Here is a 26,878-nt window from a genome sequence, read left to right as displayed (position 1 = left end):
ACGTTAGGGAAAAACCATAGGAAGAAATCGTAGCTCTAACAAAATAATTGATAAATCTTTAACTGATGTTGGTGAAAAAGAAGAACGGATAATAATTTCTGTTTGGGTTTTTTTAAATAGCATTTATCATATTGGAAAAGAGACATGGACATTCTATAAGGGAGAAATATTTCTTATTGAAGGGGTCGATGAAATATGACTGTATTTGCGTCAGGACACAAATGAGTGTCCTGTTGTACAGACAAACTTGAATTTTTGATTGAATAAAATGCATTTAGAGAGCACCTGAGGAAGCAAGTGCCTGCTCATAATTGTACACTGGGAACCAAATATCTGTCTCACACACATCACTAGGCTTTGCAAATAACCCTGCTGGAGAGGTACATTGAATTTAGAAAAGGATACGAGGGCAGGATTTTAGCCAATGACCTAGCTGAGGGCACTTTTCAGGCTGCTTTTCTATTTCCTTCTTGCTTCAAATTCAAGCTGGATGTTAGTCAGGCTGGATTGTTGCCACCTCTGTCTTATCAGAGATCTGTTTTGACTGTCTCTAAAGCTGTGCAGGAGGCATGAAAATTGTCTTCTATGTCCAGCATATTTATGGCAACACCCTGGGCCCAGAAAGGGGCTGCGGTGACAAATGCTCTTCTGACACTCAGAAAAAAAAAAAGCAGTAGCTTGAATTGCCAGTGTTAAGAACAAATGCAGAATATATGCACCTAAACATTATCCTGCCTGACAGATGCTGCTCAAAGCTACACGAGGTAGCTGACAGCTCTGTATTGATGCATAGTATATTGCTTTTAACAGGCATTGCAGTTTAAGCCCACCTCAGCTCTGAACAGAGTTGGCTTACAGGCACTTGCAGTGATGAACGAACTAAATCTGCTCTTACAGGTTAATTTACCTTTGTTTTGAATTACCTGATTTGCTTTATGTGGCTGTGGTCTTGACTGTTGCTAGGACCCTACCTCTGCCTCCACACCCACCCTGGACGCTTGAGAGTGTCCAATTACAGCGAATGTCCCCAAGGCAGGTGCAGTTGCATCTTCATCAAGCTGAAAAGTTCCTTGCTATGGGCAGAAAAAATATCAAATGAAATTTTGCTGATCAGATACGATATTTTCTCCCTGCCTCTGATGCAATATTGCAATAGTCTTTTAGAAACTTCATCCCAAGATTCAACACAGTAGATGAAACTAACTCGTCTGTGAGAGGAGCTGCTCAATTTTAGTTACATTTAACTCCATGACCATTCTGCAGATGATAATCTCTTTGCTCCACTCACTGAAGGGCAGGGAGCTCTGTTCCCCATCTCCTATCACTTAGAAAGGAGAAATAGTTTTAAATTACTGTGGGAACTTTAATGGTCATTACTACCTACAGATGAAAAGTCCTATTAATAGAAATAAATGAGCTTAGAAGCAGAATAATGCAGCTATAGCAAAGAAACCGAGAGGAAGTAAAAAAGGTGAAAAAGGTGCAAGAAAATTTCTTTATATCATTCAGATACATTTCCCTACACTCTGGAAGTGTGACTACTGTTTTTACTGAATCCAAACTGAGTCAGTCATCTTGGGAGGGATTTGGTTTATTGCAGGGATTTTAACATCCCTGCAATTGTAACCTCAGATATGAGCCATAGTTCTGTCCTCCTCTGACAGCTAGTCATGTGCTACGTAGCTCACGTTCCTTAGCTGTCCAGGAAAGAAATGGTGGATTTATTTAGATTTTTGTTACTATTCATGTTAATTATCTGTATGCCATCCCTTTTTCACTTCAGGAAACACTCCACCCCCAACTCAAATACCTTCGGAAATTTGTTTGTACTAGGGAGAGTGAGGCTGTGGTTATTCATCCTCGATTCACAATGAACTGATATCATAATCAAAATCTATGTAGTTGGGGCTCTTATCACTTCAGTTATATCAGGGAAAGAAGAGGTATGGATGACATGGTCACCTGGAAAACTCAGTACAGTATTTAGGAAAAGGAGTTGAAAATGAAACAGACCCATAAAAGGGTTACTGGGAGAACTGGGGAATAGTGAATATTATCAAAGAGCAGACTAACAAAGTTCAGTTTGTTTAGTCTAGCAAAATGAAGTCTGAGAAGGGATATGGCTGTTTACGCTTCCTTTCAGGCCAGTTAAAAGCATGGTGCTACTGAAGTTTCAGGAAAAACACTAGCACAAGAACAAATGGGTGTAAACTGTCTTTCATGCAGCCCTTTTATTCTGGGCTGCATTAGGAGGAGCACTGCCAGCAGATCAGGGGAGGTGATCCTTCCCCTCTGCTCAGCACTGGTAAGGTCATATCTGGAGTGCTGTGTCCAATTCTGGGCTCCCCAGTAGAAGAGAGATAGGAACACATGGAAGAGGCCACAAAGGTGATTAAGGGGCTGGAGCATCTCCTAAGAACAAGGGCTGAGAGAACTGCAACTATTTGGCCTGGAGGAGAGAAGGCTCAAGGGAAGGAATATTATCACTGTAGAGATATATGTGAAGGGAGGGTGCTAAAAGCAGGGAGCCAGACTCTCTTCAGTGGTGCCCAGTGGTAGACCAGGAAGTGATGAGCACGAACTGAAACACAGGAGGTTTCCTCTGAACATTGGGGAACACTTTTTCACTGTGAAGGTGACTGAGTGCTGGCACAGGTTGCCCAGGGAGGTTGTGGAAGCTCCATCCTTAGAGATACTCAAAATCAAGACTTCCGGATATGGTCCTGCACAACTGGCACCAGGCAGCCCTGCTTGGGCAGGGACATTACACTAGATGGACTCCAAAGGTCCCTGCCAGCCTCAGCCCTTCTGTGTTTCTGTCTTGGAACACACTCAGGCTGGAAATGAATTGACTTCTTCCCCCAGACAAATGAATGGCTTCCTGCACATGAGACCAGAGGTCTAAATCCAGTGAATTTTAAAGAGTAAACTTGATTGGGTTAGATGACATGACAGCAGGGAACCTTTCCTGCTGACCCTACCAGACACATGCCACTACACAGTCTTTAAACATCATGGTGGTGATAATAGTTTATGGTAGTGGAAAGAGAAGGGAAAGGAAAGAGTTTTGTACTGTTAAAAAGGTAAGATCAAAGGGTACCAAAGGAACTGACATTCCCTACATGTGGTTAATATAACTATTTAAGTTATGAAAAGGGATTGATGTTAAATTAGTAGAGATACATAATTTTTCCTTTTATTCTTTCCCTTTTCTACTCTATATTAGTAGAAATCAGATAATTCTCCTAAGAAACAACAAATTGCCATGGCTAGTTTGTAACACTATTTACAATTTAAATCAGTTGGCAGGCCCCAGTGAACTGAAGGAAAGGACAACCCTCCCATTATTCCCCCTACCCAGAAAGCTCTCACCCCTCTTCATCTTTATGATAAAGAATGTCTGGTATGCAAGCATCACTCTAGCACATCCATGCAGTCCCCTTGTGACTGCAAGTCCCAAATTGAGATTAAGGGCACTTGTGGGCAGGAAGTTGGCTCACGAACATTCTCCAGAGCATCACTAATTATAAGGCATTTGCTAAGTGCAGGTGTGTGCCTTACCACAGGTAGAAAAAAGTGAGTCTGCAGCCTCCAAGTCTCTTCAGTTAGCAATCAGATACTACACACAGTCTGACTAACTTACAGCAGTGCTTAGGCTCTGTTTTCAGAGGCGTGCTTTATGCACAATAGGGAGGAGCGGGAAAGCTGTAAATATAAACAGCGTGATTAGTGGCAGCAGCCTCTTGGAACAGAAGAGCAGCATTCCTGTTAACCCTTCCACACTCAGTCACAGTCCCCTTGCTGGTTTACTTCCTGCTTTCAAAGAGAAGCTGAACTTTGCTGGCTACCCTGGGTGAGACTTAGAACCGGGGCCCTGCCCCTGGGAGGAGAAGGAGGGTGGGGAGGGGTAGTGCATCCACCAAGCTTGCTTACTAAGTAAGCTGAGATAGTAACCATGCTGGCCAAGCCAAAATTTTTCCTTACGCAACTACTTTTTTTTCTGATGCAATTACTTTTTTTTCTGATGTCTGCAAATACATTCTCTAGCCAAAAGTGATATCTTCCTAAAGTGTAGAGAACAAAAGATGCCCTTGCTTGAAAGACAGTAGAAAGCAAACAGTACACACTGGTAGGTCAGGGAGTAAGGAAGCTGAGTGAGACAAAGCCTTGAGAGAGAAGGTGGAATTGTGCTTGTTAAAACATCCAGAAGACAGCTCAGCACAGATCTGCTATCTATTAAATTTAACAGGAAGATTCACATTAAGTTCAACAGGTTTCATCAGCTCCTGTAGAAGGTGGAAACAAGTGCTGAAGGTGCTAATTAAGGTGCATAATGAGATTTGGGAAATAAAACACCTCATCACTTCTCTTCCCAGTCTCCCCAGTGTGAAGAAAACATACCAAATACAATAATCTCATAATCACCACCAACAAAATTATCAGCAACAGATCCTAGTCTCATTTTTAGAATGAAGACTCTTAAACAGTGCAACCATTGGGCATCCATTTTTTTCATCCTCTTTGACTCATGGCAAAAGGCTTGCTCTCTTCAGGTTAAAAATATGGAGAAACAGACAGCCTTCCAATCTTCTTGCAGTTTGTCTACACCAGTATTTGACAGGAAAACACAGAATAGTTATAAGAGTCATCCACAAAATCCAGTACAGGAGGACTTCTGTATCACTGGGACCAGCCTGCTGCTATTACAGAGAGCTACAAGAAAAGCCCCCAACAAACTAGTGACTTGCAAGTTAGTGACTCATTTAATTTTTCCCACAGTCACTATTACAAATGGAGCTGTACAAGGAGAGCCAGGGTAGAAGGATTCCTAAAACTGTTAGTCCACACACAAAGGTCCTTTATCCTTTTCTCTCCTGTAATAAACTTTGCATTGCCTGTCTCCCAGATGCATTCCTTGAATGACTCAAGTCCTTTCCCACCATTCATATTGTGATCTGAGGTTTCCTCTCTTTAATCTGACAGCAAAGATGAAAGGCAGTTTTAGAAAAGAAACACAGCAAAACTAAAACATGGACAGAACTTCCAGGGCAATTAACCTTTCTTCTGAAATCAAAGTGGTGTGAACACACATATACACCACACAGTTTGAGTCTGAACAACAGCTAATGAGAAATACAGTTCTGGAAGGGACTAAACCAACTGGGAAGAATGGTAAGGTTTGTGCAAAAGGCACAAATAGAAACAATGTGATTGAATTTCAGAAATCAAAAATTTAGCCTTATCATCAAGAAAATAGACTTGAGATTCAAGTCAAGTCAAGCAAAAGGGTAAAAGTCCATTGCTTGATACAAATGAAAATAATTCACTTGTATGGCTGTTATTTCTCCAGTGAAAGAGATACAAGAAAGACAAGATTTACTTCTGTCTTCAGGGTACACTTTTTTTAAGTGGTTGGTTTTGGTTTTTATCTCAGTAACTCTGACATAGTGGAAATACGTGAAATATAATATCAGCTGCATTTTAATGGTAACACCATCCAAATATGGAACAGCTTTATGAACATCACAAAATAAATGTTAAAAAGACTCGTAGCTCTAATGCTGGGCTTGGGATAACTTCAATTTCACTTTGCCATACTAGGGAAGAAACAGTGTACTTTTCACTTGGTCTTTAAAAGGCAGCAATCTTCCATGTGAAATTAAACCAAAAGTGGGTAACTACTCTGCAACCTCAGAAATCCTTTCACATAGTCTTCTTGGGACCTAGAATCTACAGCGTCATCTCTACCACAGTGAAAACACCATAACTTTCCTAACCTGTTGACTAGGACCAATAACCTCCTCTTGAGGATCTGCAAGACCAGTTTAGGTATAAGGTCTCAACTGAAGCCAGTCCGGAGTGGGTCTTGCCCCAGACTGCTAGTTACTGAACAACTGCACATCCCAAAAGGGAGGCGTGGTACTGATCCAATTAGTCTGATGGACTGTTGGGAACCAAGCAAGGATTCGATAATGTTATGAAAGAATAAATAAGAAAAGCTAAACTATTACGTTAGATTTCTTTCACAAAAGAGTTCTGATGTTGAAAGTCATAATTACTTATAATATATTCTAAATATGCACAGGATTTTCAGCACATAAAAACCCAAAGCAGCATTCCCAGAAATTGTCATCCTAAAGTCCACTGCAAAGACTTCTCCCAGGCAAACCTCTACACTAGCCTGAATCTCCCTGACTTCAAGCCCAGTCCTGCAGCGTTTATTTATGTGGACAATTCCATTTGCAGTACTCGTGACTGCACAGATAAACTATTCATGACAGAGCAGGCCTCAACTCAAACAAGTCACTTCAAGTAATAATAGGAACAGAAAAAGACTAATACACGTATTTGAAATACTTCTGGCTCCATAACATCAGGCTGTAAGCTGAGTGGAAGTTGGCAGAGAACTCATTGAAGAGCCCTATTTCCTACCTAATTAAGGACGACAGATAAAGGAGCCAGGCACATCCTTTTCATATGAAGATGATTATGCATTTTTAATACTTAATCTCACTGACTCTTTTTGATAGATTTCTTCTGAAGCATATCTTTGATGACATTATATTTCTTCTCATGGTAGCACCCTAGTCTGTGATGGTAAAAAAAAAATTGTTCTTTGTTTCTTACTTTCAATACAGATCAGTAGTTACTAAATGCTGGTTAATAGTGGTTAAATTCCACAGTCCATATTATTCATGAAATCATGCTGGGTGAGCATCAAATGGGTTTGACCTCTCATCTATTTGTATTTGGAAAAATTCCCAGTAAGACTCACCTCCTGTGATTATATAGGTGTGTAGCTCTTTCAAGATCATCTTTTTTGTATTACAAGTTTTAAAAGCAAGTTTTGATAAAGGACATCTTATCTTTTTTTGCTTTGTTTTGGGTTTTAACATCTTCACATTTTTCTCAAAAAAAATTCTTTATTTTTACCAGCTATAATTTATATCTCTTATCCTATGTCTTCCTTAAAATTGCCTACCTTTTATTCATTACAAAGCCTATAACTATATTTAGAGTATTTAATTAGAGAATTTTAAATATATTTCCATATATTTATGGAATCTTGTGAGTAGCAATATTTTCCTGATTTAAAAAACCAATATATTCCATGAAAGTAGGATTTGTTCTCTCACCTCAACTCAGTATCCATATAGTGCTCACCTGTGAACAAAGAATAAAAACTATCTACATTAAGAGGGATCTTTAGAAAAATGCTATATATGTTTATTCAATTACAGGGAGTGTACTTCCCAAAAATGCCTAGATTTCTCCAAATCTTAATTTCCCACAGATTTTTGCTCCAAACTAACAGATAGTAAAAGCTAAGCCACAGATAACTCTCCTGAGGATTGCAATCTGAAAAGTGTGGTTGGGAAATCTGTCTAAATGTAGGTTATTCCTCTGCTAGAGGTAAATACTAATCAAAAGGCAACAGCCCTTATCATCTTGTCCATTTTCCAGGCTGAAATGCTTCACCTCTTAAGAATGCATTCCCTTTACTGGAATGATGGGTGTGCTCTGTGCTCTGACTTGGTGGAGTTTGCCCACTGCTTAAAACCACAGACACCTTTCATTAATTTTTTTTCTCCTTTTCAGAGTCCATCTCTTCTCCTCCTTTCTATCCTCAATGTGAAATATATAACTTGATCCCCGCAATGGGGCTTCACAGCAGTACACCTCCTTACAGAGCATTTCAAAACTCTGAAACCACACACCTTTGTGGAGCACACTGGAAGCAATTATTGAGGAATACATTGTGGTTTAGAAAAGTATTAATTTCCATGATTTGTAGGAAACACCAGAGGAATTAGCAACTAGAAGATCATCAGCAAAATGTCAAAACTTCTTCCAAAATCAGAAAGCCAACTCCCAGACAAGAGGATTATTAAACACAGACTTTCCCTGTTTTGTTAAAGTACCAGCCTTTTAATGGGAACTCTGAGATCCAGCCAAAGGCTTCCCTTGATTCTCAGTTCTGTCTGCAGCTGCAGGGCCAAGACATTTGTACTGTGTTTGCCTCAAAGAGAGGATGAAGTGCCAAGTTCAGAAATATCTGTAAATCTCTTGGAAAGCAGTAGTGAGAAAAAGGTGTAAATGCATCATGTGCCCCCTGAGAACCTCTCCAGTATCAGAGAGCTTTGAAGCTGTCCAGGAGAATCAGACATATTACATGAAGGAAGCACTTTAGGGAAAGCCTGGATGTTCATGTAACTGTATCAATTGCTGTTTTCCGAACAATCTGTCAGCTCTCCTGAGCTGCCTGAATGAAGGGTGAGGTTTAAAACTCATTTGCAAAATATGTGTATTTTTTTGCTCCTGTGGAGGCAAGCTGTGACTCACAGGTGACTTGTAAACTATAAGGATAGGTCTCTGAGAAGAGTAATAAAAAAAACCCAAACACTGAAGAGAAAGAAAAGAAAGCAAATTCCTCTTGTGCAGGGTGCAACAGCACCATGACTCACAGGGGCCCAGGGGAGAAAGCTGCTTTTTGACCTCCATCAACCCTTTCAGAATTGAAAGGTCTTCTCTATTCAAGGCCATAATTTTGATGGACCTGCTCTATAAAACTCCTAGGAGTTTGGGAGCTGGATATTACAGGAGGTCCTCTCTTCCCCTGAAATCAGTCCATGTTAAAAAAGTGCTATGGTGGTGTTACATCCATGCTTTGAGAAAATATAAACATCAAACTGATGTGCACAGTAGTGGGGCTGGATGGAATAAAAGGTGCTCAAATGGTCAATGGCCAAAATAAAGTAAATTTTTCCTTTTTTTTTTTTCACTTTCTCCCTTCTATTCATTAATCAATCTGAAAAATAGATTATATTCTTTATCTAAAATTACTTTCTTCACAAGCAAGACAAAAAATATATGCATTACAGAACACTGTTTCAATACACATTTCTGAAACTCCTCTGACTCCTTTAATTCCTTACCACTGTAAACATACCTTGATATATTTATATGCAGTGGTAGCAACCTGAGATCAGTGCTTAAAAATAAACCAAAGAGGAATTGCAATGTGCGTGTGCACAACAGACACAGCAATCTCTACTAGAGGCTGAAGAGATGACACTAGAAGGATACTGTCCATTATGCTTATTTGGTTTTAATCCAGATGGCTAAAGCATGAGGTATAGAGAGTCATGCAAATGTGGTGTTTTTTTAAAAATAAACTCAACAGTAATTATCATTGAAGCAGCTAGACACAGTCCCACATTACTTTCTAGATGAAATGGCCACCAAAGGTAAGCACACATCTAGCTATCCCCATTCCAAGCACAACCAGTCAGACCCCAAAAAGGTCTAAGGATACCTATCTAAGGATATCTGTTCAAGTATGGTCCCCTCATCATTTGCCCTCCCTCTCTCAGAACACAAGTTTTTGTTCTGCTGAAATCTATGACTAAATTCCAACAGATTTGCAGGACTATGTGACCCCTGGGCTTTGAAAAGCAGATGGCATGAAGGTGTCATCCTGAAGGCAATGGATATCTGCAGTAGCTATAGGGGAAATGTACATATACACATAAAGGAAAGGGCAAGAGTAAGTAAAAATGTCAGAGGCTTTTTAGTTTGTTATCAGCATATTGGTGGATCTCTCCCTCTCTCATTATCTCTTAAATTCTCCTTTGTGTCAAAAGAAAGTTTTCAGCTCTACTGCTGCATTTTCCTTTACACAATGAAGAACTCCGAATTTTAATTTCATTTTATAACAGTTCATTATGGCTTCTCAATTTAGGCACCTGCATCAAATGAATTAAGAAGGAATGTAATGGTTCCTTTGATGCAGGGCTGTACAACACTAAGCACCAAGCTACAAAGTAAAAGGAAAACAGCTGCATCATCCACAGAAGAAGTCTACATTTGCTTTCAGTAGGTGGGTCGAGCAGAGACTGCAGGAGATGGCACACAGCAAACTAGGTAGAATAAAGGCACAAGGTTTATTTTGCTTGCAAACCCAAAAATCAAGTGATTTCTAGTCATATACCAAAGCAGACAGGAGCAAAATGGCTAACAATGGGAGGTTTTGTAGATTTTAAAACAATACGAGCCAAATGTTTAAAAATCAGCATTTCAGCTACTGGAAAGTTGCCTGCATGGTGGTAGGTCCTAGGAAATTTGCCCATCCATGAGTTCAGTAGCAAAACCAAGCTTCTGGTGCACATGAAGGTTTGAGGAGACGAAAGCTCACAGCCCGTGGTTCACGTGAATTGCTACTGCAACAAACTATTAATTATGTATGAATACAGCATTGATGACATTGCATGATGACACTGATGGCATTGCATGCATTTTGACACACAGCAGTCCCCCAAAGGAAGTGTTCTCTAATTGGTTCTATATCCCTCAAAGACAGACGTCTCTTTGGTACCTAGAAAGGAATATATATAAGCCAAGTGGATGCTCCTCTGGGTAAATTTCCTTCCTGATGTCTCAACAGGGCTCCTGCTCAGGACCATACACCTCCTGCTGCAGAACAACCAAGGAGGATTTCTGGTTCTTCCAAAGGCACTTACTGTTTGGCCTGGCAGCAGAGAATGCCAAAAAAGACCAAATTTACAGGTCCATATTTTTCAATAGCAACAGATGGCCCTACAACAACTTCAGCAGGATATTTCCAGACAGAAAAAGAAACCATCTACAGGGCAACTGTGATAGAGAAATTGTATTGTAACAGAGAAACCCATGATGAAAATATATGAGGAATTTTCACTAAATTATTCAAATATAGGAATAAGCAAATCACACTTTATTGGCAGGTCACTGTTCAGTTAGCCAGTACAAATAGCTGCATGTAATAGATTTGTGTTGTTTATACAAATGTTAACATAAAATAGACTAATACATTGTCTGAATTAGAGGACTAAACTGCTCCAATTTAAGGTAAGTATTTGGTAAATCACTGGTGCAGCAATACATGCAGTTATTAAATGCCCTGAAGTCAGACCAAAAGCCAGATGAAAAATTTAGTGATAGAAAGGTTGCCTCTGAATTTCCAATTACATTAGTTAATATTGATGATTTCAGTTACTAAATAAATTACCCCAAAAGTTTTATGCCATTTTAACCTACTTGTCTCTACCTCAGATAGCATTTACATTTATATCTAACTTCATTTTAACACTGAAGCACCTGAGTAATCATTTCAGCAGCAGGCAAATGCCTAAAAATGCAGCAGTGACTTCTAGCAGGGGTGTTAATCCTTCTCAGAATTCAGATATACCGTAATTTCCACTGTGCAATAAGGCAAGAGAACTTGTGTCCACAGTGAAACTATCTTCAAGACAATATAAACTGATCTAAACCTTCTGTGTATTCACAATCAACAAAACCTCATTTGGAAGCTAGGAAGAAAATGGGCCTTACTTCCCTCTTTCTCTATTACTTCTCACTAACATTTCAATTTGCAGTCAAATCCTCCAGTTTGGGTGCAAAAGCACTGTATTAATGACAAAGCAGGAGCAGGCAGTATTGAAAACCTAAGTGCAGTTGTGTTAGCAGCACAGCCAACTCAAATTTACATATGCAAGAGTATTTGTGGTCTAAACACCATTACTTCAAGGAGCTTTTAGGGAAAGATGCCCATGCTGTGGAACCACACACCAGATTATCTCTAGGTAAAGACACAGAGTTGGGCATTTTAGAGGAAGACAGAGTGTTCCAGTACAACTCTAATAAAGGTGGGAAAAAAAATAGCAGACTGAAGGGTGCTCCCAGAAATGTGTTTTCCTGGTATGGAAAAAATAAGGCTTTGAACACCATATAACTCACTCATCAGTGGTAGCTCCTCAATCGCAATGTTCTTAGCAGGATTTAGGCAACCTTGAACGGAAGTTTCCAATTCTCCTATCATTTTGTCAAGCCAAACTCCTTTCTTGTGGAAACAAGAAAGCTGGAATTCCTGGAAACAGAATATCTGTCAACCCCATGAGTGTATCTATGCTTAATTAAGAACAATGAAGACTATGTGCTGGGAAATGTAAATAAATGATGCATCACTTTCACAGGTGCTGGTCTTTGATTACTCATCAAAAAGGATGAAAAACGTTTGGTTTTCAAGATCTGGACTAGTTTTAAAATGCCAAATTATTTGTTTGGTTGATTCATTGTTGACTACAGCCAGCAGCAGCTAGGTCTTCTCCCACAGGTAGGCAAGAGATCCAACACAAGTTTTGCAGGAAGCACGGCATGTTGGTCAGGGGGTAATTTCACCATAAAGCCCGGAAACCACCTCCTCTCTATGTGCCTACAAGCACCAGAACTTTCCATGCGTTATGGCCAAAAGCAGCTTGAACCTGTAGCAGTAAGCATCTAAACCATTCAGGTAGAGCTATATATTTTTATTGAATGATCACCACTGTCTAAAATGACAAGGGAATCACTTGCCGTGTAAGTCAGTCCGACAGGATAAGAAAGCCCATAGCTAATTAGAGGGTTAAACATGGGAAACTCCTCTGGTTTCCCTAAGCATATTACGGCCTGGCTACAGACATCCGTTACTATAACACGACCTTCTTTGTCAAAGGCCACAGCCGTAGCATACATTTTGGAGGGGAAAACGAGGTTCAGACCGAAGCTATCCAGCTGGCCGATGAGATCCATCTCCGCACTGAATATCTTCACTCGGGTGCTGCCCTTGTTCAGTCCTTGAGTTTTCAGGTGCTCTATTACCGCGACAGCCCCCGAGGTCTGGCAGACAGCGACCGCTCTGGGGCTGACGAGCTGAGCCCGGATCATCTGACACTTCTTCAATTCCCCCCTTCCAAAGTCAGCCGTCAGGCGGTAGAGAGCGCCTGCCTCCGAGTCGGTCAGGATTACTTCACTCTTGGGGGTGGCATCCAAGCCCCAGGGCAAACGGAAGCCTTCCCGGACCGCCAGGACCCCCCTTCCCTCAAAATCGAAGGCCTTCACGGAGCGGTCCCCGCCGTCGGTGACCACCACGTGCCCGTCCGACGTGACCGTCACATCGAGCGGGTACTTCACGTCGTTGCCCGCGTCCCCCCTCTCCCCGAACCGCTGCAGGCAGAACCCGCTGGGCCCAAAGACGTGGATCCTCTTCTTGCCGTCGTGTGCCACGGCCAGGCGCCCCGTGCCGCGGCAGGCCGCCACCCCGGTGGGGTTCACCAGCGACCCCCAGCCGCCTAGGCACAGCCGCAGCCCGAGCCCCGCGGGGGCCGGCGCGGCCGCCCCTGGGCCGCCGCTCCCGCCCAGGGCCCGGGAGAGGCGGCCGGCGGGGCCCAGAAGCTCCAGCAGCTGCAGCAGCGGGCGGCAGTCGCTGGTCTCGGCGGGGCCGCAGGGCCGCCGGCAGAAGGGACACTCCAGGCGCCGGCTCAGGGCCCCCACGCAGCCCCCGCACAGGACGTGCCCGCAGGGCAGGTTGCGCGGCCGCCGCTGCCCGTCGGGGCCGTACGGCTCGAAGCACACCCGGCACTCCAGCAGGCTGAGCTCCGCCTCGTCCTCCGCCGCCATCCCGGCCCGAGGAGGTCGGACGGATCACCCGGAGGGGCCCCGGATCCCCCGTGCCGAGCGGGGCGGGCGCTGAGCGCGGCCGAGGCGGCCGCGCGCCCCCTGCGGGCCAGCCCGGGCGTGGCAGCGCTGCCGGCGGGACGGCGCTGAGGGGCCCAGGCTGCCCACCCTGCCGGGGTCATGCAGCGTTCCCGTGTCCGCCAGAGTATTCAAATATCCAGCAGAATGTTCAAACATCCACCCGAGCCTTCCTGTCTCCAGCGGATTATTCATATATTCACCAGATTATTCATATATCCACCAGATCCTCACAGACATCCAGTTACCAGGTTACCACACCACTGCTAGTGCTATTTATATCCCTACCAGAGTAAGGAAGTAAGCCACAGCTTCACAGAACCATAGAATGGTTGGAAAGGACCTTGAAGATCATCTAGTTCCAACCCCTCCTGCCATGGGCACTAAACCATGTTGCTCAGAGCCTTATCCAACCTGGCCTTGAACACTTCCAGCGATGGGGCATCCACAGCTTCTCTGGGCAACATGTGCCAGTGTCAGTATCCTCTGTCAGTTTGAAGCCATTACCCATTGTTCTGTCACTGCATGCCCTCGTAAAACATTCCTTTCCAGCTCTCCAGCAGGCCCTTCAGATACTGGAAGGCGCTATAATGTCTCCCTGGAGCCTTCTCTTCTCCAGCCTGAACAACCCCAACTCTCTCAGCCTGTCTTCATAGGAGAGGTGCTCCGTCCCTCTGACCATCTTTATTTCATCAGATTTCTCTGCTGTTCTGGAAAACTTTGGAAAACACAATGAAAATATTTACATTCATCACTCGTGACATCTTTCTCAGACAAGTAAGTACACACGTCTTGTAAGATACAATGAACAGCGTGTGCTTGTTCTGCAAGGTGTATTTATGGTGTATTCTCAGAGTAACTGCAGGGTACACACATGGCAAAGGCATCTTACACATCCCAAAATGGCTCATTTGGCATGTGGCATTGCTCTTGCCAGGCTGTCACATGGGAGTCCTGCACAGGACATCACAGAGCATGCAGCAGCCTCATGTCAAGCATCTGGCCTTCTGAGGCTATCATGTGTCTGGAAGTCTGAGATAAAATTCAGCACCTCTCACGCTGCATCTAGAAAAAAACTTCTGGATTCAAAGAAAGGAGATGCTTTATCCTGGTAGCTGCAGTAGTGACCAGAAGTGAAAACATACAAAAATAACAGCTCTGAGCTTGCCCTGGCCCACTGGCTACATCTCTTCTCTCTGTCGACCTGACCTTGAAACATGAGTATCTACAAGCAATATCGAGTGTTGCAATGGGCTGTAGGCGTGAGGACTGCTGTGCTAAAATCATTAGACCCATTTGCAGCTCTAGGACTACAACAGTCTAAAAAACCTCATGGCTTTTACTTGCCTTCTATTCTTGATGAATACACTAAATTGCAATCATACTTTCCTTTCAAAACAAGCTGCAAAGGGGAGAAGTTCCAGTACTCTGTCACTCTCAAAGTAGAGAAGTTTTTCCTTATATTCACATGGAACTTCCTGTGTTTCAGTTTGGGCCTGTTGCTCTTTGTCCTGTTGCTGGGAAACACTGAAAAGAGTCTGGTCCCATCCTCTTGACACCTGACATTAAAGATATTTGTAAGCATTAATGATCTCCTCTCAGTTTTGTCCTCTCCAGGATAAACAATCCCAGCTCTCTCAGCCTGTTCTCATAAGAGAGATGCTCTAGTCCACTAGGCATCTTCATAGCCCTCTGCTGGACTCACTCCAGTATGTCCAGGTCTCTCTTGTACTGAAGAGCTCAGAACTGGACAGAGCACTCCAGATGTGGCCTCACCAGGGCTCATTAGAGAGGCAGGACTGCCTCCCTTGACCTGCTGGCCACAGTCTTCCTAATGCATCCCAGGAGACCAGTGGCCTTTTTGGCAACAAGGGCACACTGCTGTCTATCTTGTTGACCACCAGGTCATTCTCCGCAGAGTTACTTTCCAGCCTGTGCTGATGCCCGGGCTTATTCTTCCCCAGGTGCAGGACCCTGCACTTGCCTTCACTGAGATTCACTAGGTTCCTCTCTGCTCAGATCTTGAGCCTGTCCAGGTCTTGCTGATGGCAGCACAGCACTCTGCTGTGTCAGCCACTCCCCCAGTTTTGTATCATCTGCAAACTTACTGCAGGTATGTTCTGTCTCTTCATTGAGGTCATTGATGGATAAGCTGGACACGGCTGGAGCCAGTACTGAGCCTTGGGAACACCGCTTGCTCCAGCCTCCATCTAGATTCTCCACAACACTCTGAGCTCTGCCATTCAGCCAGTTCTCAATCCACCTCACTGTCCACTAACGCAACCCACACTTCCTGATCTTACCTATGAGGATGTTATGGGAGACAGTGTCAAAAGCCTTGCTGAAGTCCAGGTAGACAACATCCACTGCTCTTCCCTCATCTACCTAGATAGTCATTGCATCATAAAAGGCTATGAGATAAGTCAAGCATGATTTCCACTTGGTGAATCCATGTTGACTACTCCTGATAACCTTCTTTTCATCCACATGCTTAGAGATGACATCCAGGATGGGTTGTTCCATCACCTTTCCATGGATTGAGGTGAAGCTGACTGGCGTGCAGGTTCCTAGGTCCTCCTTCTTGCCCTTTTTTAAGACTGGAGTGACACTGTCTTTTCTTCAGTCCTCAGGCACCCCTCCTGTTCTCCACAACCTTTCAAAGATGATGGAAAATGGCTTAGTAATAACACCCACAGCTCACTTGGCACTCTTTGAACCCTCTCACCCTACAAGCCCTGTGCTGGTTTGCCAGCTCATAGCTGTGCTCTTGAGTGAGGGAGCAGCACACTTCTGAACAACTGCCAGGACATTTTCTCCTCATACTCTCCCCTTTACTATCACCCAGTTTGCTTCCCTCCAGTCTTCCTTGCTTGATGGTAATTCCCCTTTGGCAGCTGCTGCCTTGCCTTGCCTGCTTACTGCCAGGTCTTCACTGGACTTATATTCACAACTAACAGGGACATAAAGTAGCAGTTTCCCACCTCTCTTGCCCAGCTGTCCGGTCTGGTGCAAGGCCAGCATTGTGGAAAACAGTGTTTGAACAGCAGCTGGCCACTGCTCCCAGGGCTGCCAGCTGACGAGGCTGATCCACAGAGTGCTGGGCAGACAGCGGCAACAGCCAAAAAGGAACGGGAATGTTTCTTTCTCCCAGATCAGATGATTTGAATTGATATGTAAGAAAAAGATATACTTTAATAATGCTTGTTGGTGCATGGAGTTTAAGAAAATCTGTGCACATATCAAGGCAGTGAAGGCAGCTGTGTAGAAGAGCTGACTTGGTAAGAAAAATGGACAAAAATGTTCCACAGGTATTTTTCTGTACACTAAAGCCTGCTTTAAGAATGCTCCATTTTAAAATGTGAGATAAAAATAAAAGGAAGATGGGAGGCAAGTTATTTAATTAATTTTAATCAAGCTACAAACTTTAGCATATATAGCACCTCCAGAAAATAATCTAATCCCCATTGTTTGCGCCTTTCTGAGAAGTCATCGACTTTTTCAAGACACTGAATTTCACAGCAGCTGCCTGAAAAGGAGGAAAGAGTAACAAATTAGTCAATGATTAGTTACTGAAAAATGAAAACTCTCCAGAAAAAAATAAATCTTATCCACAGATTTCCTTACAGTCCTTAACGCAGTGACATAAAGGCACTTGAGAAAACTTATCTGTCTCTTTTGCACTGGGATGCAACTGTCTTTACCAATGACTCACTGCACACAAACACTGCAGGAGTCTCAAAAAGTTGTAAATTTAAAAGTGCAATTTTAAAGCATATCAGAAGGAACTTTTAAAATTAAAATCCTGCCATAACTCCAACATTCATTATTTTGATGGATTTGAGTTGTATGTTTTTAGGATTTTCTTTGTGTAGCATGTTACTTTTTTTCTTTGTCACAAAAGTACAGCAGAAGATGTAGCACTGGTAGGCCTTATATTAAAACCAGTGCAGCTGGTTGATGAGGTGCAGACAAAGACAAAATGGTCAGGTGGGACTAAGACAGCATCTACAAGATCACTGAGTGCAGTATGAACCCTGGGAGAACAAAAAGATGCCACAGGGAGACAAGAGTCTCCTTGTCTCTTGGGTTTTCTTCATAGCCTTTGGAGAGCTGAGAATTTTCCTTGACTGCAAAATCCCTGTGGCTAAATGGTATTTATTTTTCCTGGTATTTTTCCATGACTCCAGCCCTTAGATAAGAAGCAAATGACTGTATCACTTGTCACAGGTAGAGGCAAGGTAGAGGCAAATAAACACGTTTACTCATTTTGGAAAAAATTCCTAAGGGTTAGCTGAAATATTACTTACCAAACAAGCTTTTAATTTCAGATTCAGGAACATAAAATGGTGGGCCTGAAAAAAAAGGGGTGAAGCTAATCAGACAGAAGACACTGGAAGAAGACAAACATTTACACTGCAGTGGGAGAGCCAGCCCCTTCACTCACAACACCTGGCCTGTAATTGGGCCCCAGGATGTAGCACCATCAGCAACAACCAGAAAACAACATGTCCAAGAACTTGTGACACCTTGGTGGGCCACCAGACAGCTTCAGGTGTTGCTGCTGCATCATCTCCAGCTACAACCAGGGAATCATGAATGTGACGTGGATACAACACTCTCAGTGTGCTGTGTGAATCTAGCCTACAATCTCTTTATACTACAATGGCATAATTAAAGTTAAAAGTTGAACAATGCAAGAGGGAAAGCAATGAATTAAACTATTGTTGCCTATGAAAACAAGACCTAATTTTTTCAGGGATAATTATGTTGAGGGGCCCAAAAGCAGCAAGAAATCTCTTTCTTTTATGTGTTAATATTAACAAAAATATAATCTTTTAAAATACCTCACACTTCAGTATATAACATAAAAGGAAAGAATACCTTATGATTTTATAAAATTCCACCTCTTCCAAGTATATTCAGAGCATGGTAGTGGCTGGGAGAGAGGCACAATATGGGCAACACGTTTGGTTGCAAGCATTGGGTAAACAGCGCAAAGCTGATGTTCTTGGGAGTGTTTCAAGCTCCCTAGGCCAGACAGGATGTTACTAAGTATTCACGCTTCCAGCTTCATTGTCACAGCCACACTTCCAGTTTCATTTTATTGTTAATATACCATGTCTGTCCTCAACTTACCCTTAGCATGTCTGAACTCTAGAGAGAACCCAAACATAGTCTCAAGCTTGGTCAACATCTAAAATTTTTAACATACAGTTATACTGGCATGATCAGCTAACAAAGCTATAGAGATAAAAAACTTGGAGAAGATACAAATATATATATTACACCTATCTACAATTTGTATTAAAGCACACAAAATCATAATGTGAACAGCACAAAGCTCTCACCTTTGTGTTTGTTTGGATCATATGAAACCGTAACAAGGAGATAAGAAGAATTCTTCTCCATTAAGTTGATCATCAAACTGGCATAGCTAAAAGGAGAAAGTTATACTTTATTATTTTTGTAAAGCATTCAAGCATAGCATTCAAAATACTCAAAAAGAGAGGCAACATGCACTTCTGTGCATTTGAACTGAACTGCACAAAGACTAAACAAAGTTTGAATTTCAGGAGCATGAAATTCATGCTACACATGGAAAACCTCAAAGGGTTATGTTTACTCCTCACAAACAAGCATTTATCCTTTTTTTTTGCATATTCAGCTCAAAACTAACAGACAAACCAAGTATTCACCTGTCACAGTCTAGAATACAGTGCACAATACAGTACTGATCTTTTAAAATTATTGTGAACTCAAGATTATGTACCTAATTAAAAGACCATGGGAGTAGGTTCAAACTAAATTTGGGCTGGCTATAGGCAAGAACGAAAATTTGGAATCAAGGGAAGTGAGAAGAAAAAGAACACAGAGAAGAGAAGCAGATGTGGTGAAAGGGAAATAATAGAATTCAGATGAGACTTGCAGCTCTGCTTCTAATCGGTCGGAACAAACCACATATTTTCCCACCAAGAGGCGGAGTGGCTTCCTGAAGGAAGTTCACAAATCTAGAGTATGACATTCTGCGACTGCAGCAGATGCTTGCGGTAGAGAAAAACTTGTGTAGGTTAGTCCTTTAAACGAAAGAGGACTCATCAACAAGTGGCAGGAGGAAAAACTTGTCGCTGCATGCAGCAGAATAAAGACAATAACAGTGCAATTTACTAACCGTTGTCTGTCACATGGATTCACAGCTACAAGAGCTCCTCTGTCCCAAACTCCATCGAACTTGCCAACTATTGAGCTACAGGGAGATAATAAAAAGGCTTAAAAATAGTAAAAAGGCATCTTCATCTTTGATCAGATATCTTTGTGAAGTCACAAGGATGCAGATTCCCCACTAGCTTTTTGTTATGGTGCAGCATTTTCATGATCCACACTAATGTGATCTGGAACACAAAAAACGTCCCTGGTACATGGCCTTGCGATAGTAAAAAGGTGCTGGAACTGGTCGGTGTTTCCCCATCATTACAGGGTGCTGAGACAAGGCAGGGAGGAAGGAATGTAGCTTTAACACGTTCAGGCAACGCATCTCAGTGTTTGGTAATCACACCCACCCTGCTGTCACCCTTGAAGTAATACTAACATGTACTCAGCACATCAACAGTTCTTGACCACCTTCTAAAACCCAAGCATGATTTCAAATGCAGGCTAAGGAAGGTGCCTTATTGCTTTACTATCATTGAACTTAGCACATCCAGTAACTTTAGACACCTCAATTCCCAGCTACATGCCCAGGAAAGTTACCTTCAGCTTTCAATTTGTTTGATGTTGGAAAAGGTAAGTTACACTGCTGTTTGCCTCAGTGTAACACTATCACTGACATTAATTTTGCTTCTGGTTATGCTGGCAGATGGCTTCAGTGACCACCCAAAACCTGCAAGTGGGCAAGACTATCAAGAAGTGCCTTTATTGAGGGGTGGTAAGAGCAGTCAGGGTGACCCTAAGATAAGAATATTTGGGGCATAAGAAGAGCCTTGTTTCTGGTAATTATTAAAAAAGGAGTTTAGATAATAAGGTAGTAATAATGTAAATTGCATAACTTTAAGGAAAGTTTGAATAGGTTTACTTAGTGAGAAAAATATGGCATGGAATTGTGCAATACCTTTTGGCCTACTGGGAAGGTGTCAGAGTCCAATTGCACCACCTCTGCCTTCACTTGTGTACTGGTTTTGGCTGGGGTAGAGTTATATTTCTTCCTAGTAACATATCATGGGGATATGTTTTGGATTTGTGCTGAAAATAGTGTTAATAAGACATGGCTGTTTTAGTTACTGCTGAGCAGCTCTTACACAGCATCAATGCCTTTTCTGCTCCTCACACCATGACACCATGATGTGAGTAGGTTGGAGGTGCACAGGAAGCTGGGAAAGGACACAGCTGAGACAACTAACCCCAACTGAGGAAAGGGATACTCCAGACCATATGTTGTCATGCTCAGCAAAAAAACCTGGGAGAGAAGCTGCAGGGGAAGGAGGGGTCGCTGCTTGGGGACTGGCTAGGCATCAGCTGGTTGGTGGTGGACTACTGTTTTCATTTGCACCACTTGTCTTTCTGGGGTTTTATTTTCCTCTCTCTTTGGTCATTGTTTTTTTTTTTTAATTTTTCTTACGATTTCTTTTTTAAATTTATTTTTAATCATTAAACTGTTTTTATCTCAACCCAGAAGTTTCTTTTTCACTTTTACCCTTATGATTGTCTCTATCATCCCATGATAGGAGCAGTGGGCAAGCAGCTGTGTCGTGCTTAGCTGCAAGCCAGGGTTAAACCACGACAACTTCTCTCTGCTCACTGCTGTTTTCATTGCAATGGTATTGCTAAGTCTCTGGCATCTAACCTAGAAGCTGATCCTGTCTTTCCCACTCTACTGAGATGAGACATGATAACACTTTTAAGTGCTGATTTCTTTTAAAGTTTGCCAAGTCTAAGCATCTAATTTAAATAACCACCCCCTTAACTGAAGGGAGATTTTTAAGGAGACAGTTAAACAAGCAATGGACCTGTGGAGCACAAAGGGAAGTCTAGTGGGGCAGGTGACAAACTTGATCTTCTGAGGCTTGGAGGCTGTTCTCTTCTCTGCATAGACAAGTCTGCTGCATGACCTCAGGCCAGCCACTGAAGTTTTCTGCACTTGGTTTTTCTTCCCAACTTTAATCTGGTCTAACTGGAATGGTGGCGGTGGCTCCATACAGGCATTTCATGTATTCTACTCCCCGCAGATTTCATCAGGGCCTACAGTCATCACAGGCTGGAGGCAGGCTCATGCTGTGGCCTTGCCAGGACTTGCTGAGCATCTGGGTGCTCCTTGCCCATCTGCACATCTGTAGTTAGGTACTATTACAACTAACAAAATTTAACACACAAATCAGAAATTCACATATTGGTGGAAAACCCACTGGATTTAGGGAATAGACTTGTGAATTTATATCTCTGCATATGTTTAGTAGTTTCAGTCAATGCGATTTTTTTACTTTTTTTTTTTTTTAAAGTCTTGTAGCCATAATTGTATTAGGAGGTACAATGGTTGTGTAATATAACTGTTTTACATTCGTCCCAGAGTTCCCACAAAGAGCAGTAATTCCTGTTACTGTTTAACTAGCAAGAGTCTATGAAATGTCCCATTCTGACAAAAGTCAACAGCACATCTGAGTTCTCCTCTAAAGAATGCTAGGCTAACGGAGATCAAAAGGACCTCTTAATAGGCCAAGCTCAGCAAGAGAGAAATAAGTTTAATTTCCATAATTACTGGGTAATTAATCAAATTGTCTGTGCGCAGAAATTGGAAGAGTGTGTGCATTTTTCTAGTTATGGGTATCTGCTGACTGCTTAGGGAATGCAGTTCATTCTGCATCGCAGAACATCAATCTGCCAATTTATTTTGTCAACGAGAAACTGTGTACTGGACCTAGTAATATGCACTGAAATTGTCACTAATTACCTAATTTTGTTAATTTCGAAGTATAATTCCACCATGTTGTGATGGAAGTTATAGGTTTCACCACACTACTCGCTACAAAACTTATAATGGAATTTTTCAAAAATTTCTCAGAAGCTTAAGCAATCCCCGAGAAACTTGTCAACTCAGAGCAAGAAGGATTTATAGGGATCTATGCAGCAGTAGCTACACTGCAGGGGCAAGGCAGGGGAGAAATCAGGCAGTATCTACAAAGTCATGTTCATATACAGCCCTTTTTTTCCCAGGCACTCACTTTGCAGGCCTAGTTACACATATACTACTCAAACCAAATTGAGTCAGCTGCAGGAGCAGAAGTCTTAGTAAAGGTTCTAGGGTCTGAAACACTTTGGACTCTAGTAATGAACGGTCTTTTTTTCCACTTTATGCAGATTGAGGTAAAAAAAAAAAAAGGATTGTATAGTAAACACCATGTTCTGGTGTCCTAAACTACCTATTAAGCCTGTATATCTACTAGCTCTGGAAAGCCCATTGAAGTAAAGATTAAGACTTGACCTCCTTCTTTTTACATGGAACGAATTCTTGTTCCTGACAGTTGTTTGTAAGAAAAGCAAATCAACACAAAAAACTTCACCAAAATCTTATAATCTAGGGAAAATCATGACTGAGTAAGAAGTGGAAGAGGAGGGAACTGTCATGCTAAGGCACCTCTGGGTATATCTTCTTTACTTATACAAAGCTAATCTGATAAAGGGATAGTACTAGTGTTTTGCACCACAGAATTCATCAATAATGTCAAAAATAATTTGGTTTTACTGTAAAAGCAAATATGTCTTTCTATAGCTTTCACAGAATGGCTTAGAACAAGAAGCCCATTTAAAGATAATTAGTTGGCATCCCTAATGGTCAACAACAGAGTTAAGTTTCTGTTGGAGACTGGCTATTTACATTTATCATACAAATTAATGGGAGTTTTCTTGAGAGAACCTGACAAATCTTTATGTCTGATTCAAGTAAAATAATGGCAGTATTATGACAGTACTAATGCATGTTCTATTATAGAGAATTGTAAAACACAGTGTTTTCCTACCTGGACAAATCATAAATACTGCAGCAGTACAGGGAAATGTTGCCAGAGGTACTCTACAATAAAAAGCGAAGGAAACAATACTTATGAGCAAACTATCTTTAAATATGCATGCATAAGTATTTATTTATACTTTATACCTTAAAACATACACATATATTATTTTTAAATATACACGTATGTGTAATGGGGGAAACCTGTAAGAAATATTTTTAGTTTTAATTTACTGAGGTAACTCTCCTATCCCCTCCAGAGAGGTTCTAGCCTATCAAGACATGCAACTGTCCAATTTTAAAATACATTCCCTTTACATTCCCTCAGGTGCTTCACTGTCATAAGAAAAGAAGGCCAAAGTTGTAAGTTCAAACAAACAACTTCTCAGTCCAAAATTACAACTCAGAGCTTCCCTTCAGACCTCTTCAGGAGAGGTGAATAATCACTAGTAAAATAGAGGCATAAAAGCAGAACAACTTGTTTGCTCAGTTATGCCTGCATTGCATGATTAATGACACCAGATCATTTGATAATGCAGGAAACATACCTGGAACATTTTTCCTCCTGAAATCTCTGGGACTGGCTCCTCACAATAAGGCAGACTGTGTTCTGAAAAAAAATCCTTCAGTGCTTGTTCGCTTACTTCCACACCAACAACGTTGTGTCCCATGTCTGCCAGCCTGCACACAGAAGAGAGAGGTGCCAAGTTTACATGAGGCCCACAGGTTGGGCCTTTACCAAATGTGTCTCTCTCATGCAGCATTTATTGACTAGGGAAACTCTGGTTTTAGGATGCACTGGTATGCCTAATCCTGACTTTCTGGACCATTCACATTATATTGAACACCTCCCCTCCATGATCTGAGCTTAAATTAGCACCCCTTGACATACAGTTGACAAGGACTTAGAGGCTTTATTTAAATTCAATGAAGTATTAATTTATTCTTATGGATTCAATGAAAACAGGTGGTCACACAGAGAAACTGTCCATTTACAAAACGTGTTCTGCTCTGAACTATGGCAGCTGAGGCACATTGTCCACCTAGCTGGCTCTGTGGCTTGGCAAGAACAGCCAGCGAAGGAGGTGTGGTAACCTCTGCACTGCTGCAGCTCAGTGCAACAGCAACATATGTCAGAGCCGGCAGTCAGCCTGGAAAGTAGTAACCGTGATAAAATCTGCTAACTGGGACTAACTGGATTCCTTGAGGATGCAGCTCAGTCACAGTTTTTCGGTTTGTGCCACCCTCTCCAAGAAAAAAACACTGGCTTGTATAGGCCCTAATTAAAAAAATAACCTCCACCAAAAAAAAGGTAAAAAGGAAAATAATAAATATAAAAAAAGAGGAAGTTATATTTAGCCCAAATCATTTAAATTCCCAGCATGATATGCTACATGGTCTCTTGAAAATGTGCTCTGGCACAACCAACCAATTTAAGATGGAATTGCTACCAAAACCAGCAATGGTAAGGACTTCAGTCACTCTGTCTGTCATAAATTTCAGCATTCCCCAAGCTGAACTTGGGACAATGAGGAGCACTTTCAGGTTAATCCTTTTCCATCCCATTTATGCTACTATACAAAACACCAGCAAATAAAACCAAACTTCCTCCTCCCTTCAGCTTCCAGTGACGCTGCTTTCCTACCAGTGGAGATGTGGCACATTTCCATTGGCCAGTATAAGGTTGGGAATTCCCCCTCTCCCTCCCCATATCAAATGAGATTTTTGCTGTGTTTTACCATTTCATCTCTACTGCTTTACCACAAAGTGGGAAAAATATCCTCAGTCCACTCTTGCCATTTAAAAGAACATCCAGATACTTCTGGAGGAGCCTGCAGAAGAAGACACATTTTACTTAACTCTGCAAGTATTTGTGCTGACACATTAAACACCAAGTGCTACACGCTGTGGCAGGTAGCACACAAACTGCATGATGCAACACAGGTTCTTAGCTCAACCTGCTTCATGCCATTAGAAATAAAAACATTCACCTCCCATTTACTTAGAAAGTAAATTTCATTTCTGTCAGAAATTAACAAATTTATGGTTGCTCTATTTTCTGTTTGTCTTTTCAAGTAAGCAGACCAACCCACCCACCTCTAAGAGGGCCATAACAGAGATTTTTAAACAGAATGATTATTGAACTTCTGTATCAATCAAGTCACTCCCATAGGACTTGAAAGACTATATAATCAGGTTTGCTTTCTTAGGTCCCTGTTTTCCAGTGCACAGCAGTTGCTCCGATGCCCTCCACATATGTTTTTCAGGCCTTGGTTTCACAACTTAGGAAAAGCAGTGCAAAGCTTCTGCATCAGAAAATTTAAGATTTTTAGCCAAGCTATCCAAGTTTTAAAACCTGATTCAAAAGTTCTAAACTAATTTCAATACTTTCTTTTCTCTGTCATTTTTTGGACAATTGTAGGTCATAAAAATATGTATATTTATTTTAGCTTCAAGGTGTGCCCGTATAAAATAATTTTCCTTTTGCAAATGTTCCATTTTCAATTAAGAGTTTCTCAAATGAGTCAAGTAATTAATTTCACAGCATTTCTTAAAACAGCTTAGGCAGAAGAGTGAAGTCACGTACGGATGTCCTTGTTCCTTGTGAAACCCGATGTTACCCACTTCCCATTTTTGTAGCCATTCCTCCTCAGTCACCACTCTCTCTTTCTGTGACCCAATATCAGAGCCTTCCAGGAGCCCAGATGCATTCGCTGAGTGGTCCATCGTCTCCAAGGAGTGCTAGTAGCTGTGAAAAATGAGAGAAAAAAATACCCCCACCCAACGCATAGTTTGGAATTGGCTCTTACTTCCTCGAATCGAACAAAAATTTAGTGTATCTTAAGAGATTACTGTTTGGCGACTATAGCAGTGTAGCTGTACAGAACGCTAAAGAGCACACTCTTGCTACCGATGGCTTCAGACAGACCCCGTTTCCCGGGGCGAAGCCGGCTGAGCGCGCCCTGTCCAAGCCACTGGCCTGTCGTTTGGCACCCATCTGGAAGCCCCCCTACTCCGTAAGTGAGGAGGGAGATGTCGACACTTCTCTCTCTCACGGGAAACCCGCGGGCAGACGGCGGGAGGACCAGCGGCTTGCAGCCGGGGGGACCCGCAGGGTGACCCGTCGGGGCTCAGCACCGCCCCCTCCGCGCCCCCCGCCCGGGCGGCCGCGGTAGCGGCGGTACCTGCACGGCTGCGGCGGCGGCAGCAGCGGGTCCCACGAGGCGGCGGGGCCGGGGCGGTGCCTCCCCGCCCTCCCCCTCGCTACGCACCGCGGAGAGCGGAAGCGGCGGCAGGAGGAGGCGGGCTGAGGGTGCACGGCACCGGGGAGGAGGA

The 26,878-nt window shown here is 42.4% G+C and overlaps 2 protein-coding genes across 2 annotated transcripts; both read right to left on the bottom strand.

Annotated features, from left to right (window-relative positions):
* Positions 1–9,925: 9,925 nt before the first annotated feature.
* NHLRC1 (NHL repeat containing E3 ubiquitin protein ligase 1) lies at positions 9,926–13,528 on the bottom strand. The gene has a single exon (XM_027748299.2). It carries the CDS (start codon positions 13,471–13,473, stop codon positions 12,325–12,327), a length of 1,149 nt encoding a protein of 382 aa, XP_027604100.1. The 5' UTR covers positions 13,474–13,528; the 3' UTR covers positions 9,926–12,324.
* Positions 13,529–16,943: 3,415 nt separating this feature from the next.
* Positions 16,944–26,851, bottom strand: TPMT (thiopurine S-methyltransferase). The gene is made up of 9 exons (XM_027748300.2): positions 26,728–26,851; positions 26,130–26,291; positions 25,282–25,374; positions 24,091–24,223; positions 23,553–23,605; positions 19,718–19,792; positions 18,897–18,982; positions 17,856–17,900; positions 16,944–17,074 (listed from the first exon to the last, which is right to left on the bottom strand). Exons 2-9 carry the CDS (start codon positions 26,267–26,269, stop codon positions 16,959–16,961), a joined length of 741 nt encoding a protein of 246 aa, XP_027604101.1. The 5' UTR covers positions 26,270–26,291; positions 26,728–26,851; the 3' UTR covers positions 16,944–16,958.
* Between the last annotated feature and the right edge of the window lie 27 nt (positions 26,852–26,878).

This window comes from Pipra filicauda, unplaced genomic scaffold (assembly GCF_003945595.2).
Source record: "Pipra filicauda isolate LSUMZ 115617 unplaced genomic scaffold, ASM394559v2 scaffold49_size4853605_pilon, whole genome shotgun sequence".
In the NCBI taxonomy this organism is placed as follows: Eukaryota; Metazoa; Chordata; class Aves; order Passeriformes; family Pipridae; genus Pipra; species Pipra filicauda.
Note: the sequence above shows the minus strand (reverse complement) of the source record. Positions and strands in the feature narration are given on the sequence as shown.